Source organism: Cenococcum geophilum (assembly GCF_001692895.1).
Source record: "Cenococcum geophilum 1.58 unplaced genomic scaffold K441scaffold_34, whole genome shotgun sequence".
Taxonomy (NCBI): Eukaryota; Fungi; Ascomycota; class Dothideomycetes; order Gloniales; family Gloniaceae; genus Cenococcum; species Cenococcum geophilum.
The window spans coordinates 738616-754600 of NW_027137592.1; the positions used below are offsets into that span (position 1 = coordinate 738616).

Consider the following 15985-nt stretch of genomic DNA (forward strand, 5'->3'; position numbering starts at 1 on the left):
CTATACTCGTTATAATAATAAGAAGTAAATATCCGTAATTAGCTATGCGGATATAGCGACGTGCGCTATTAACGTTGGCTAAAGTATCTTAGACCACAATGGGACAGATGGCCTAAACTGGTTTAGCGCCATCGGGCCGGATTTATCCGGTCTCCTATTGTGGTCTGAGCATGCTGAGACAAGAATCTATGGCCCAATACACAACTTTGGCTCTATATCGGCTCAAATCTAAATTGCAATGTCCAACGTGTCGCCATGCCGCTTGAGACGAGTTGAATCTAGCTGCAGCGCTCCGCCTGATAAGGTCCAAGTACAGTCCGTCTACCACCCGGGTGAATGTTATATCGGAAGCTAAAAAGAGCTGCACAGAATTATCTATGTTCCCGAGCTTTCCCATATTAACAAGAAGATAAAACGGTCGTGGACAACAGGAATACTCCCATGGGCTTTGGCAGAACATGCGCCCCAAGCGAGCGTGCTCGAATATGATTATGGATTCGAGGCACAACCCTCCAACGTCTGGTTGTTTCTAATAAACCGCGGGGAAGAACTTGGGAAAGTCCTTAAGCAACATTTCGAGAGTTTAGAGGTAGATGATGATCTTGAGTCGTGAGTGTATCTCGAGTAATCTGACGTGTTATAGGATGTATATTCGCCTCTCTTATTCATCTGCCATGGATTCGGCGGACTTGTTGTCAAGTATGTAAGTGGGGTAGCCAATGCAGCGTTTGGACCACTGAACTTAGATAGACTGACCTGTTTTTATTATTTAGCTGCTAAGTACGTTACATAAAAACCTGCAGCCCGAGGCATTCGCACGAAGGCTCTTTCAAGCCTATTCCGGCATAGTTTTCCTAGGCACCCCTCACCCGACATACAGGAAACGTGGTGACTGGCGGAGACTAATAACGATCCTTCGGAGTATTCTCAAATGTTCTCGCACATTTCTTGCACAGGCAGAACTTGGAAATGCAGTTGTCGCCGACATATGCCAGAAGTTTGAAGAAGCAGATTTCGCTGTGCCTGTTATCTCAGTATTTGAAGGGCAAGGAACCAGGGTATCTTACGATACATTCCATTTCCAATCTATCAAAGAAAAGGTTTGTTAATCTTGATTTGTCAATGTCGTCCGCGTCTGCATGCTGATAGTATAATCTAGTTCGTTGACCTTGCGTTCGCGGAGACGCACAGCAAGTCTGAAAAGATGATCGAAAAGAACACTAATCATCATGATTTGATCAAGTTCGTTAAAGAAAGTGCAGAGTGGCAAGAAGTTATAGATCTCATAATAAAGGCGGCATCAAGTCGATTGCATGAGGAGTTGTTTACGGCTGCTAATGCCACCCCAATAACGCAAACCTCATTAATGAAGAAGAGCCCCCAACAGTTTGATAGGTTTCCTTATGGGTATGATCAACCAGGAATACATGATGTAAAAAGTTGGAGGAATGAAAGTAGGTGGCCTATCAGCACTTCTTCTCCCAGGACTAACACTTACTAACGTAGTTAGGATGCCGATTGAACCTTCCTTGTCACCCATTTCGACCATACAGCTCACAGGTCCAACCGGGCTTGACGTCAAGGGACCGATCCAGAAACGGATGACTACGATATTACCGATATTTTTTCTCAAGCCTCATGTTCGAAACCCCGACTTTTGTGGGAGACAAAACATGCTGTCTCAGGTCGAAATTCATCTAGCCCCTCGTTCTCGCTCTTCAACAGAGTTCAAAATGGGTATACAATCCTTTGCTCTTTGTGGCCTCGGTGGCATTGGGAAAACCCAACTCGCCATTGAATACGCGTTCTCGCGCCGGCATTTGTATGATATGGTCTTTTGGATCCATGCCGAAAGCATCGCCAAGCTCAACCAAAGCTTTATGAATATGGCTGCGGAATTGCACTTATTGGATGTTAAGAACCCTGGTAGTCAAGTCTTAGGACGAAACGTCGCATTCGAATGGTTATCGAACTCATCAGAAGGACTAGACGCTGAGGGAACCGATATAGATCACCCTGGCGCGGTAAAATGGCTACTTATCTTCGATAATGTCGACAACCCCGATAGCCTCCATGACTTCTGGCCCACCAGTGGAACAGGGTCTATTCTGATGACGAGCCGGGACCCTTATACTAAGCACCGTAGATACCGCAATCATGTTTCTAGGGGCGGAATCGATCTCGACCTACTGTCTATGGCCGAGAGTGCTAATTTACTTCAACGGTTGAGTGATGGATATTGGGATAAAGACCTTTCAGGGAATGCAAGCTTCGCAGCCTTATACGAACGGCTTGAGGGACTTCCATTGGCCATTGTCCAGATGTCAGCTTTTATCCAAGCGCGGCAATTGACCCTCCAGGAAGTAGTGGACATGCTTGTCAAAGACCAATACGCCGCAAGGGTTCTAGGAAGCAACCCTGGTCCTTATCACAGCCATTATAATCATACCGTTTGCACAGTTTGGGCTCTGGATGATTTAGACAACCGAGCCAAATGCTTACTGGACGTGCTTTCCTTTCTTGACCCCGACAATATTAACGAGGGTCTATTGATGAAGCCGCCGACTGAGCAGCCCTTTCAACACTTTCCCTCCGACAAGTTCGATTACATCGACGCACGAACTTCACTCCTTCGTGCCTCACTCATCAAAAGAGACCCGGAAGATAGCCAACTTACCATACATCGCCTAGTGCAAAACGTCGTTCGCATACGCCTGGGGAAACATCAAGGCGTCGCTACGTTTAATCTAGCCGTGCGGCTGCTGTATAACGGCTGGCCTTCCGACGACGCAAGATTTTCTCATTCCCCACCACTCTGGAAGGCTACGAACCCGCTACTTCCCCACCTCCTCCGGATAGTCTCACAGTACGGAACGTATGGATCTGATTTGGGCGTCACAGATCAATACTATGTAGCACAACTTTTCAATAAGGGCGGATGGTAAGGGATGTTAGAATATAGTTTAGGCCATGTTAACTGATATGAACCAGGCATTTGCGCGAAAGTGGGGACTTTGAAATATCCAAAAAGATGCTCACAACGGCCTTGACAATATGCGAACGGCATCCAGACGAATTAGCGGAAGAAATGGCAGATTCTTTATTTTCGCTGGCCTCTCTGATGAACTCGCATAATCAGCCAAAAGCAGCCTTGTCCTACGCAGAACAGCACTTTGAACAGCGCATGAAAGTCGAGATGGGCCGCTCGCCAATGAGAAAAGTCGCTGTGACTGCCCACTCAGAGTTGGCTTTGTCGTATATGCATAACGATCGGATCAAAGAGGGCCTTGAACTCAGCAGAGAAGCTCAACTCCTGCTTGAGCAGACACAAGAGTTCTGCAATGGCAAGTACTGGCCGACATTTCCGCTGGTCCACCAAGCACTTATGTTGATGGAACTTGGCAATATCGCAGATGCTGAAAAGCTGCTTTTGAAGACGATAGAATGGAGGGAAAAGAGATACGGGCCAAACGATACAGAGTCTTTTAAGTCAGTTGCACGTTCGAATAGATTGTGATTATGCTGAATTTTTTGTAGGCTTGGCTACACATTATCGGTCCTCGCAAAAGTCCGGGAACAACAGAATCGTTTGGACGAAAGCTTCGTCCTTCTCCAACGCGCCTTGAACAATCTTCGAGAGACGAAAGGGGATTCTCACATGTACACTAACGTGATCTGCAGGCGGCTTGCAGAGCACCACGCGCGTATTGGCAATATCGAAAGCGCTAGGTATGTACTGACCATATAGCCACTTCATTTTGGCTAATAGTGAGCACGTGGCTATATTAGTATATTTTTCGACAAAGCGGCGAGGTTCTTTGAATTACATGATTTCGCGAAGCCTGAACTTGCTCAGTGCACTTTTAAGAGAGCAGGGTTCATTGAAAGCATTGGAGATCGAACGCATGCGGCCGTGCTCTATTCGAAGGCGAGAAAACTCTATTGGGAATTGGTCCAGGAGGAGGATCCAGGCAGGTTGCTCGCTGCTGAGGATTTTGATAAGGTTGTGTCTCTCTCACGGAGATAAGTGTTGATATGTTAAGTAGAAAAATAAAAGAGCCTATATAGGGTACTAAGTAGGGTCTAGGTTATGTCCTTTCTAACTAATATAATACTTTAACGTTCCCCTCATAAGTTTATAGGCTAGTATTTCTTCGATTTCCCATTCGTTATCGCTATTAACTTAAATCGGTAGGGGAGGTCTATTCTTTTATCTAGGCAATAGGTCGTTTATAGCTTTCTATAGCTTATCTAGCAAGAAAATAGAATAGGCTTTAATTAAATCTAGGAGCTTTACTTTATATAAGTTACCTATCTTCTTAAAGACTATATATAGTCCTACTATTTAATAGTCTAGTTTACGGCTAGGTCGTTCTATCTTTTAGTTCTTTATTAAAACCTAGACTATATTAGTATATCTAACAGTCAGTCTCTAGCGAGCTTTAAAGCCCTATAGCTGACTAACTACGGCCAACCAGATCGCTTGCTGTCCGCTATATTAAAACAAGGTACGCTGACTATTCCACTGTCAGCTCGCTTCCCTAATTAGGCAATTAGTATAGATTTAATAGTGTTTCATTTTAGATTTTTGGCAGCACCTTTATATATATACATAGTAACGTTACCCAATTAAAAATCCGCCTTAATTTACCTAGTATAGTGTTTAAATATAGCTAAAATCGTCCTATATGCCCATAGAGGCCTAAAAAAGGTAGGAAGGTAGTAAATAGTAAGGGCTCTAGAGGCTTTATTTTAGTATTAGATTTTAATTAAATATAAAGCTTTAGTAAATGTAGCTTACTAAGCCGGCTTTCCTACCTCTATATTCGGCTTATAGCTAGTAAGATTAATATTTAAGCTTGTTAATTAGGGTATAGTTAACGCTTCGTTAGTATTAATATAGCTAATTAAATTACTTAATAAAAGGCCTTTTTTTAGCTACTATTTCTAACACTAATCCGCTTTAATAGTGTCGGCTAATAGTTAATTACGCTTATTAGCAATAATCTTTTTAGCTTAACTAAAGACTTCTTTATATATATAGTTTATAGCTAGTATGGGGGACTTAACCAATATTAAGCCAGGATTAGGAACAATATCGTTTACCTTATCGCTATTATCGGTACAAATCTTAATAAACTTATAGCCTGAGTTATAGTAGCGATTAAGCTCACTAGCGAGCTTAATCCGCTTTTGATTACGTATAGAAGTAAGGCCTTCATTAATAACTAACGACTGCGTATATTTATTAGCTAAATCGTCGTCGGATTTAAACCTTCCTACGCTATGGCTTAACTAGTTACTTATCTTCCTTATCTTAAATCTTCATAATCTTACTATTACGGACCTTATATTAGCAGTAGTGCAACTACTAAGAAGAGATATAAATAGGTTGGTTAAGATAATATAGAAGGCGCTAAAACCGATTAAGTTATAAAATAAGCGGTAGCTAAGTTACGTAGTTATATTATAAGTTTAAAATATAGGAATATAGAAATATAGAAATATAGGATATACTAATATACTAACGTATTAACGTACTTAGTATATTTCTTAGGCGCAGTATTATATATTTAAAGGACCATAGTCCCTACCTGAATAGTTCTCTTCTTTATAGTAAATCTTAGAATATAATTAGAGTTAATTTATTAGGCAATCTACTTTACTAATTATATTTATATTATTAACTATTCTATACTTATATACCTAGCCTATTAATAAGTTTACTGTGGTATTTTCTATAAGGCTTTATTACACTTACCACTAAAGTAGTAAGCTTTTAGCGCGCTATAGAATTTATACTAACTGACTGTTAATTAACTGTAACTACTTTATACGCTAATTAACTACTTATATTATTAGCTTCTTAGTAGTTACGCTGCTAGCGTCGCTAACTATTAGATATACTGGACTATATTACCTATAGTAATATAATCGTTACGGCTATTTAGTTATCTAGGTTCTATTTATGTCTTATAAAAGCGTCCATACGATTTATAATGCCTAGCCTATATATAATTAGGAAGTTAAACTAAGATAGAATATCCATTTAGCGCGCCTACTAGGCTATAAGGGCCTTTGTTATTATAAAATATTCTAAGGCCTTATAATTAGAAACTACTTAAATAGGCTTAGGGGTCCCTTTTAGCTATACTTATTAGTGCTAAAAGCTAGAAATAATAGCTAGTATTTATTTATTATAAATTAGGTAGTTTAGCCTAGCATCTACTATAGTCTTTAAATAGTAAGTAATAGGGTGCTATTCTCTATCTATCTACCCCCAGAAATAAATGCCAGCTATAATACTGTTTAAAGTATTGGTTTTTAGTACTAAGGGCTATTTTAGGTTAAAGTAGGCGAGTAAAGGAGTAAAGACTAGTCGTTTCTTAAGCTCATTAAAGGCTTACCTTTATATTTATATATTATATTATAATATGTATAATACTGTTTATATAGCCCACTAGGCCATAGCGCTATAGTTCTATATATATAAATCCTTCCTAGGTAGCTTAATATATACTAGTAACTAAATAGACACTCTAACCTATTTTTAAATACTAAGGAAGCTACTAGTTATTAGTGTTTCTATTTTAGTATTTTACTTTATAATATATAGTTTATATAGTAAAGCCTTATAGGAAATACTACAGTAGACTTATTAATGGGCTGGGTATATAGATAAATATAATAATAAGATTTAACTATAGAGTAAGTGCTTAATAGATTAACTCCGATTATATTCTAGGATTTACTATAATAAGGGGAACTATCTAATGTAGAAACTATAGTCCTTTAAATATATAATCTAACTCCTAAGAAATATACTAAGTATATTAAGTACGCTTAGTATATAGGTATAAGTATATATGTATGCTTAGTACGTTAAGTACGTAGGCCTTATAACCTTATTATATAACTTAGCTACCCCTTATTCTATAGTTTAACTAATTTTAGCGCTTCTTACGCTTTTACTATTAGTCTATTTATATTCTCTATTAGTAGTTATATTACTACTAATATAAAGTCCGTAATACTATCCCCTTTCTCTCTATCTTTGTCCTTAAAGATATCTTATATCTCTAGGTTGTTTATTAGAGGTGTGGTATTCCTATCTTTAATTTAATAACCTTTATTATTCCTAATACCTCCTATTAATTTCTTATAATCTAAACGTTATAAATAATTATTTTTACTGGTCCTATTATTATATAAAATTATACTAATATATTTTTATTGTATAGAGAAGAAGTTAGTATATATTATAATTGCGGCTCCGTCTAGTTACTAACCTTCTTCCTATAATAAATGTATAAAATTAAATATACAGTTATCTTACAATATTTAATCTATCTTTAACGCTAAGTATATACACCTTATTATTCTCTATAAGCGTTTAATGCCTTGTCTAATTTACTATAAGGTTTTATATTTAATCTAAGGCTAAGCGCCTAGAGGGTAAGATATTCTTTACGCTTGCCGATATATAACGCCTTTATACTAAAGAGTCCCGGATACTTAACGCTTAACTAACTACTTACGCTTAGTTATACCATCTGAAGAAGGTTTATAAGAAGGTTTATTTAAAAAATAGAAGCTTATTAAATAAGGCCTTACTAAGTATTTAAAGAGTCCCAAATATATACAAAAAGCTATATGCTTCTTATCGCCTTTATAAACGCGAATTTAATTAAAGGTAGCGACTATATTAAGCTTTGTAAAATATTATGCCTTTATTAAATAGTTAAGCGTTTCCTAAAGTAGGGGAATTAAATATTAGTATTAAATTGTAATTACGTTTAGAGCTTAATAATTAATATAGAATCTTAAGCCTCCTCCTAGCTTTTAATAAATAGTATAGGTAAGACGAATAGGGATTAACTAAGGCAAATAAATCCTTTTCCTAAATGCCTATTAAGGTATTATCGCATTGTAAGCAGTTCATTCTATATTATACCATATAGCAGACTAAACTTTAGTGTTATACTAGGCTTAAGTTTTATCTTAAAATTATACTTATCTTAGTACGGGGATAGTTAGTTTATAAAAAATTTTTAACATATTAATTAGATTTTAATACTCTTTAGATATAATAGATTAAGGATTAATATATTATTTTAGTTCTAGCGCCTTTTTAATATCTTCTATTATTATAGCGAAGATTTTATAATTGTATCTTCTTACTAATAAAATTAATGGCGCGGCCTATATTATACAAATTTTAAAAGGTTTTAATAAATTATCTTTGCATTCTTTGCTATAATTAGTAGTTATAGCTTTATTATATTAGTTTAAGGTTTATAGAAAGGGCAATTTATATTATAATAAATTTAAATAGTTGTATATATATTTATAAGGCAAGTAGTATTTTAAGTAATAACTTTAGCAGTAGGTTATATGGAACTTTAGTATTTCTCTAACCTAACAAATTAAAGGGTTATTGTTGGTGTCACAGGGTAACTTACTAATGCTACTTAAGTAGATATAGTGAATATTGGTTACAAAGCTTATTATTTAGAATCAGGGGGTAGGTAAGGAACCTAAGGTTCCTCACCACGCTAGTGCCGCGGCGATACGTGACGATATGTAACGACCGCTTGCCTTATTCCTAACACTAGCAACTCTTCTTTTATAGTTGCCATCTATATACACTTATAGATTACTACTATATAAAGATATAAAACTAAGGAAAAGAAGAAGAAGAAATAAAGGGGAAGAGGTAGCGTAGGTAGATATACGGGTTCGTATAAAGATGTCAGTTCCGCTTACCGCTCTTAGCCGAGCTAATGGCGATTTTCTATCCTAGGGATGGAAAATCCTAATTGGCCAGCTTAACGAATAGCGTTAGTAGAACTCCATACCGCTACCTAAATTAATTAGGCGCGGCGCTCTTAGTAAGAATCTAACTAATTAAATAACTTTAACTGGCGGTTAAAGTTCTATAAGATCTTAACTTCTCTAAATTTCCCTTTTAACCTAACCTTTAACTTATATACGTAGAGTATTTATATTAACGAACGTCTCTAGTGCCTTATTTGGGTTTACCTTTATTATTATATCTACTAGGTTATTTTAGCCATTAATCTATTGGATCTTAAAGAGTTCTTAACGCTTATAAAACTGCTAAAATGCTATAATATTAATTATAAGGCGCTTCTTCTTTATAGTATTAAGCTTAACTAAACACTTATAGAGGGAATATAAGTCGGTGTATACAATTATAGGGATAATAGGAAGTTTAAGTTAATCTATAATTATCTTAAGGGTAGTTCCAATTACAATTGCTATATTAACTCCATTAACTATTCCATATATCTCTAACGCTAGAACGCTTTAAGTAACGCGTTTGCTCTTAGTTAAGCTCTAATAGATAAAATTGCCGTAGATCGTAAAGTTATTCTCTCTAGTAGATTTATTTGCTATAATAATCTTATATCCTAGCTAGGAGCTAAAATCTTTATTATTTACGAATAATCTATTAACAAACATAAATAGCTTAGCAGTAGGAAGATTAATAGGCACGTAAAGTAGTCCCTAATTAAGATAGTTTATTTGCCAGGAAAGACGCTTATTTAAGTTAAAAATATTATCCTTAGTTGGTTTCTGGTATTAGGCGGCAATAGAGAGATTAAAGAAAGCTTTAGGTTGACAGATAGAAGCCATATAAGCTCTATAAGCGCGTTACTCTACGTATCCTTACTTTAGAGAATTAACGTTAATAACGTTAATCTTCTTACCTTAACCTTTCTGGCGTAGGGCAATAAAATCCTTATTTAGGGAAATAATGCATCCATTAAAGAGTAATAGTATTATTAAATTAAGTCTTTCCTTTGGCTTTACTATAAGGTTTGCCTTTACTAGCTTATCTTCTTTAAGAGCTAAGAATTAGTCGTCTCCTAAGATAATTATATTGTCTGTTTATATGCCAATAATTCTAAATAGAGTTCCTATAGCTGTAATAAGGAAGCAGGGATTAAATATAGAAGTAGTCATTAAAAGCTTCTCTTTATAGTGCTTGCTGTAAGTAGCCTACTAATAAGTTCCTACCTCTGCGATTCTATATAGTGGCTTAAGCACAACTATAATTATATCTTCGGGATATTAGTGGCAAATTTGCTCTAAAAGGTATACCAGTATTAAGCGCTAAAGGTGTATCTCTAATTAGGTATAGGCCTAGGTAATATCTTATAAATAAACCGCCATTTTATTCTTTATTAAGGAGGGAGCTAGCGCAATAATAACTTGCTAACTAGCTCGTTAAATTATAGGGGATTATATAAAAATCACTTCCTTACTATCGTCGTTATAACCTTAAATAACTAGCCTTAACTTCTCGAATGGGGTATTAATAGCTTTGCTTTTAATCTTATTAACTATTCTTAACCTAAATATGCGAACCCCATTAAACTTAGTAGGGTTATACTTCTTAAACTTAAAGACTCCTCTTATAATAAGACTATTAATCTCCTACTTATTAGATGCTTAGAAAGGAGCTCCTAGAGTTATAATACGGCCTTCCTTTTAGAGCTGTTTTGCGAGCTTAAAGTTAGCCTTCTCTTTAGCTGTTATAAAGGCCATTATCAGCTCGACTCTATTCTTAATAGCGGTAATAAGTTGCTCTTTAAAATCGACAAGGTATTAGCGGTTTTGTGATCCCTTCGGGCGACCTCTACCGCGTTATAGTTGTGGCGTATCTACTACAGTTATATTAGGGTCGTAGTTACCTTCTAGGGCACGTTAATCGTGGTTCTCCTCTAGGGTATTTTCTGGGGTATCTTTTAAGGTATCCTATAAAGGCTTAGAACTATTATCTTTATAATAAGGCTTAATGACAGTTAAACGGAATTAAGTAGGTCTATAGGGCATCTAAAGAGTATAAGTCTAACTATTAATTATAATAAGTTTATATAGGCCTAATTATCCTCCCTTTTTACGCTATACGCGTACCTTAGATTGGAGTGGCAGATTAAGCGTAGTTAAGGTGTTTAGGCCATTTCTTATTCCTAGTATGTTGTTAATTTAGCGCGTAGCGTAGAGACATTGCACCTCCTTCGTTACCTTGTGAATTGCCTTAGCTCGTTATATAATAAAGGGAGATAGTAGAGAATTATTAGTTATTTAAGGGTAGGCGCTAAAGACTAGTAACGTAGGTACGAGCCTATCTAGGCTAGCGGTATTGTTAATAGCCTTAACAGCCATCTATAGGATAAGCTCTTTGCTAGCACCCTCTAGTTTTAAAGAAATGATCTTATATACGCGGCGTAATAGTGTATAATATCGTTCTACCTTTCTAATACTATTATGTGCCTTAACGGGGACTTCCTTAACCTTAATTATTATTGCCTTTGCCTATTATTAAAACTCTATAGATAAGAAGTTCTTTCCTGTGTTATAAACGATTTAATTAGGGGGTCCTAGGTAGATATTAATCTAGCATAATTAAAGAGTATCCTATGCGTTCCTAGCTAATATATCTTTTAAAAAGCGTGCGGCTTAGAAGGAGGTTAAGAAGTTAATAACTTAGAGTACTAGCTTACTGCTAAGATATATAACATCCATAATAATATAGAAGTTGAAGTTATAGTTATCTTTAAGGGTAAACTTAAATCGGCTAAGGGACTTCTGGTTTATTTAGTAGTAATAGTAGTACTTTATAAGATATTTAATCGCCTTAACCTTAACTTTATAACCTACTTATTAAAGAACCCTAAGCAATTAGTAAACGGATAAGTGGCTAAAACGACAATATAGTTAACGTAGCTCTAACTCGGTCAAATAACTCTAAGTAACGCTCCTTTCTAGCTATTAAAGGAGCAACTAAAGGTAACCCCACTTGCGTACAACGGGCATTTAATTATCTCCCTAAATAAGCATATTCTTAAGGTTATTAAGCTTAACACCTAATTTATCTATATCTTAGATGCAGAATAGGAACGGGGTATTCGCGGGAATAATATAGAAAGTAATATATCCTAACGGGGTTTGGACCTTAATTATGCTAAGAAAGATTATAGTACCCTTACTAAAGTAAATTATATATTAGCCTACTATTAATTAGTTAATCTAGACAGAACTATTAAGCTACTAAAGAGCTCAGACTTAAGGTTCTCCTACTATAGATACTTCTGCGGCTCTAGTATCTAGTATAATACCATAAAAGACGTTCGCTAAGTATCTGTTATTAAAGGAAAACGCGGAACTTTCCTTTAGCTTATTAAAGATATTTAACCTTATAACAGAATAGAGCGTAGATTAGTTATTAAGGACAGCAACGGTTTATGCGCTATTTACCTTACTATACTTGGTAAAGTATTAGTTGGGAAAGTAGTCCTTAATTTCTATATCCATAAGGAGCTATTCAGCCTTATTAATCTTACCCTTAAGATCTTCTTCGCCTTTATATTAAACCAGAAAGCTTTAGAAGTAGGCTATAGTGACTTCTTAGTTTCTAATGTTTTATATACTCTAGCGAAACTTATTATATACCTCCTTTCGTTTATTAAGGGGGTGTCTAGTTAACTAGTAATTTGGCTTCTTATAAACGTAGCATTTCTTCTACCAATTATTACGAAATAAACCTCCATAAGGACCTCCATAATTGCTTTATAGTTAATATTAATTATACCCTCTATTATATCCCCTACCACAACCACCATATATTTAATTAGTCCAGTTATAATCGTATTGGTTAGCCGGGTTAATTAAAGTAGGTTAGAGTTAGGCGTTAAATTACTATACTTCTTAAGAGCGTAGGGCGGTGCCGATAGAGAATCTTAATTAAGTATATACTCCTTTATAAGTACTTATAGAGTTAAAGAGAGTAAGGTTATATTCTTTAACACCTTAGCATACGCTAATAACTTAATTATATAGGCTAAAGTCCTCTTAATATGATTTAAATAAACCACACTAAATTATCTAGAGTTAATTAAAGAGCTTTTAAAGATAATCGAGTTAAGAGGCACCTGGGTTTATAGCAATAATTCTTAGAAAGGTAGTCTCTCTTTACTCCGATATATACTACTGCTTATTCTCCTTTATTTTAAAGTGGCATCTTATTTCATATATTATTTGGTTAAAATTATATCCTTTTTCTACCAAACGATTATAATAGAAGGTACTAGCTCGGCCCTTAAGTATAACTAAATAAGTAATGTGGTATTAATTGGGTTCTAGTTTAACCTTCTAGCAATAGTTATAGAAGATACGTAACTTTAAATTAAGGATATTATACAGTTCTCTACTAAACTTCTTCTCCTATTCTAAATAGAGCTTTATAAGCTCTATAAGCATTTTTAAGGTGCCTCTAATTGGTGTTTAGCTGTATTATATTATAGGCTGCGATAGTAACGTAGATCTAATTAGTAGAGTTTAAAGGTTATTAGACCGCGAAGTAAGGGGATCTTGCGCTTATTAGGGGTTGTTAATTAAGGCTATAGGTTAAGCTAGTTAATATAGGGGAGTTAAAGATAGAGGTGGAGGCGATAAATATAGAATATTAGAACTTATGCCTAGAGCAATAGAGTTAAAACGCGTCTCTAGTAGTGTATTACTTAGGTTCCATCGTAATTTAAGCTTCTTTATAGTGCGTAGTTAGTGCTCAATCTCTTATGGAGTCTATTTATGCTCTTCCTTTACATTAATAACGTATTCCTAAATATTGTCCCTAATACTACCCCTATCTATAGGGACAAATACTCTATACTCTTAAAGGAAGTTATAGAAGTCCTATACGATATCTTTATTTATAGAAACCTATATTTCCTTTATCCATCTAATAAAGTCCTCCTTTATATAATACCATAGCGCGGTATTATCGTATTTACTATCTTTATAGTGTTCTATGCGGTATACTAAGAATCTATTTAGGTCCTATTGCTTAGCGGTTACAAAGTTAGTTACGGCTCTATCCTATATCTCTGGGTTAATATCTTTCTTATACTTCTTCGGATAGGTTAACGCCATAGTAGGTAGAATTGACGAGGTGTTATACGTTAAAGGTAGGTAGGATTTTCGGTTTTATAGGATCTTATAGGTTTACTATCCAAAGGTAGGCAATTTAAGATGTTGTTTGACGCGTTTTGGACATTAACTTGGGACCTTAGGTTTAGTAACACTTCTAACCTAAAGTACTTAACCAAATCTTTATAAACGTAATTGTTCTATATAATGGACGCAACTTAGTATCTCCTAGTACTTAGTGACACTTCTATTACTAGTTTTCCGCAAGTCTAAGGTAGTACAGTATCGCCAGGATCCATTCCATATGAGCGCATATAGCACCCCTACACAAGATTATCTCTTCTATCAATAACCTAGCTGCTCTATGGTTGACTATATATTCAACCACTAATCAGTGTTAGTGTTATAGGGTAACTTACCAATGCTACTTAAGTAGACATAGTAAATGTTAGTTGCAAAGCTTATTGTTTAGAATTAGGAGGTAGGTAAGGAACCTAAGGTTCCTCACCACGCTAGTGCCGCGGCGACACGTGACGATACGTAATAACCGCTTGCCTCATTCCCGACAGTTATATTATTTTAGCTATTTATATCTAAGCATTACTTTATATTATTTTAAGGGTGTTATAAATAGGGAAATATATTTAAGGTATTTACTTATATGCATTTTTATAAGAGTATAATATATTAGTTTACTATATATTAAGGATTTACTATTAAAGCCTTATAGGGCTTACCAAGTTTCTCTAAGTTTAAGTATTAGGTTTTTATATAGTTTATATTAGGAATAAGGCAAGCGGTCGTCACGTAACGCCGCGGCACTAGCGTGGCGAGGAGTCTTAGGCTCCTCGCCCTTCCTTATTCTAATTAATAAGCTTTATTAACTAACATCACTATAACCCTACTCGAGTCGTCATTATTGGTAAGTCACCCTATGTAACTAATACTGATTAGTAGTTAAATACATAGTCAACTATAGAGCAGCTAGGTTTTTAAATAAAAGAGACAGTCTCGTATAGGGGTGCTATATACGCTTATATGGAATGGATCCCGGCGACACTGTGCTACCTTAAACTTACGGAAAACTAGTAATAGAAGTGTTACTAAGTACTAGGAGATACTAAGTTGCGTTTATTACGCAGAACAATTGCGTTTATAAAGATTTGGTTATACTTTAGGTTAGAAGTATTACTAAACCTAGGGTTCTAAGTTAACGTCCGAAACGCGTTAAACGATATCTAAAACGCGTCAAACAACATCTCGAATTGCCTACCTCTTAACAGCAAACCTACGAGATCCTACGAAACCAAAAATCCTACCTACCTTTAACGTACAACACCCCGTCGATTCTATACCTACTATAGCGTTAACCTACCTAAAGAAGTACGAGAATAATATTAACCTAGAGATATAGAATAGAGATATTAGCCCTATAACTACTAAGCAATAGGACCTAAACGGATTCCTATTATACTATATAGCACACTATAAAAATAGCGAATATAATAATACTATACTATAGTATTATATAAAGGAGGACTTTGTTAAATAAATAAAGGAAATATAGACTTTTATAAAGAAGGATATTATATAAGACTTCTATAACTTCTTACGGAAGTATAAAGTATTTATACCTATAGACGGGGGTACTATTAAAGACAACATTTAGGAGTAGGTTATTAATATAAAAGAAGAACATAAATAAACTCTATAAGAGATTAAGCACTAACTACGCACTATAAGGAAGCTTAATTCACGATAGAATCTAGGTAATATACCTCTAGAGATAAACCTACCTCCGCCTTTAACTCCTCCGTATCTAATTTAACCTATAGCCTTAACGTTAGATACTATACCTTAATAAGAGCAGACACAGGATCCTATTGCTTTGCGATTTAACAACCTTTAGGCTCCACCAACTAGACCTATATCCCTACTATAGCCTATAATATAACTCCTACCTCCTCTATTTTAATCTTAAATTAGAGGTAGTTTAAAATTACTTATAGAGCTTACAAAGCTCTAT

At 35.4% G+C, this 15985-nt stretch overlaps 1 protein-coding gene across 1 annotated transcript; it reads left to right on the plus strand.

Annotated features, from left to right (window-relative positions):
* Positions 1-201: 201 nt before the first annotated feature.
* On the plus strand, positions 202-4129 carry K441DRAFT_663684 (uncharacterized protein). The gene is made up of 9 exons (XM_067649235.1): positions 202-315; positions 370-589; positions 644-703; positions 774-1100; positions 1160-1454; positions 1507-2941; positions 2992-3489; positions 3538-3729; positions 3790-4129. The coding sequence occupies exons 1-9, from the start codon at positions 239-241 to the stop codon at positions 4025-4027; spliced, it is 3342 nt and encodes a 1113-aa protein (XP_067501513.1). The 5' UTR covers positions 202-238; the 3' UTR covers positions 4028-4129.
* The last annotated feature ends 11856 nt before the right edge of the window (positions 4130-15985 follow it).

What these genes read in the sequence shown, in the direction of transcription:
- K441DRAFT_663684 (XM_067649235.1), top strand. Translation starts at nt 239, where the DNA reads ATGTCCAACGTGTCGCCATGCCGCTTGAGACGAGTTGAATCTAGCTGC. An exon ending in AACATTTCGAGAGTTTAGAG is followed by an intron (nt 590 to 643) that starts GTAGATGATGAT and finishes GACGTGTTATAG; the next exon opens with GATGTATATTCGCCTCTCTT. An exon ending in AAAAAGTTGGAGGAATGAAA is followed by an intron (nt 1,455 to 1,506) that starts GTAGGTGGCCTA and finishes TTACTAACGTAG; the next exon opens with TTAGGATGCCGATTGAACCT.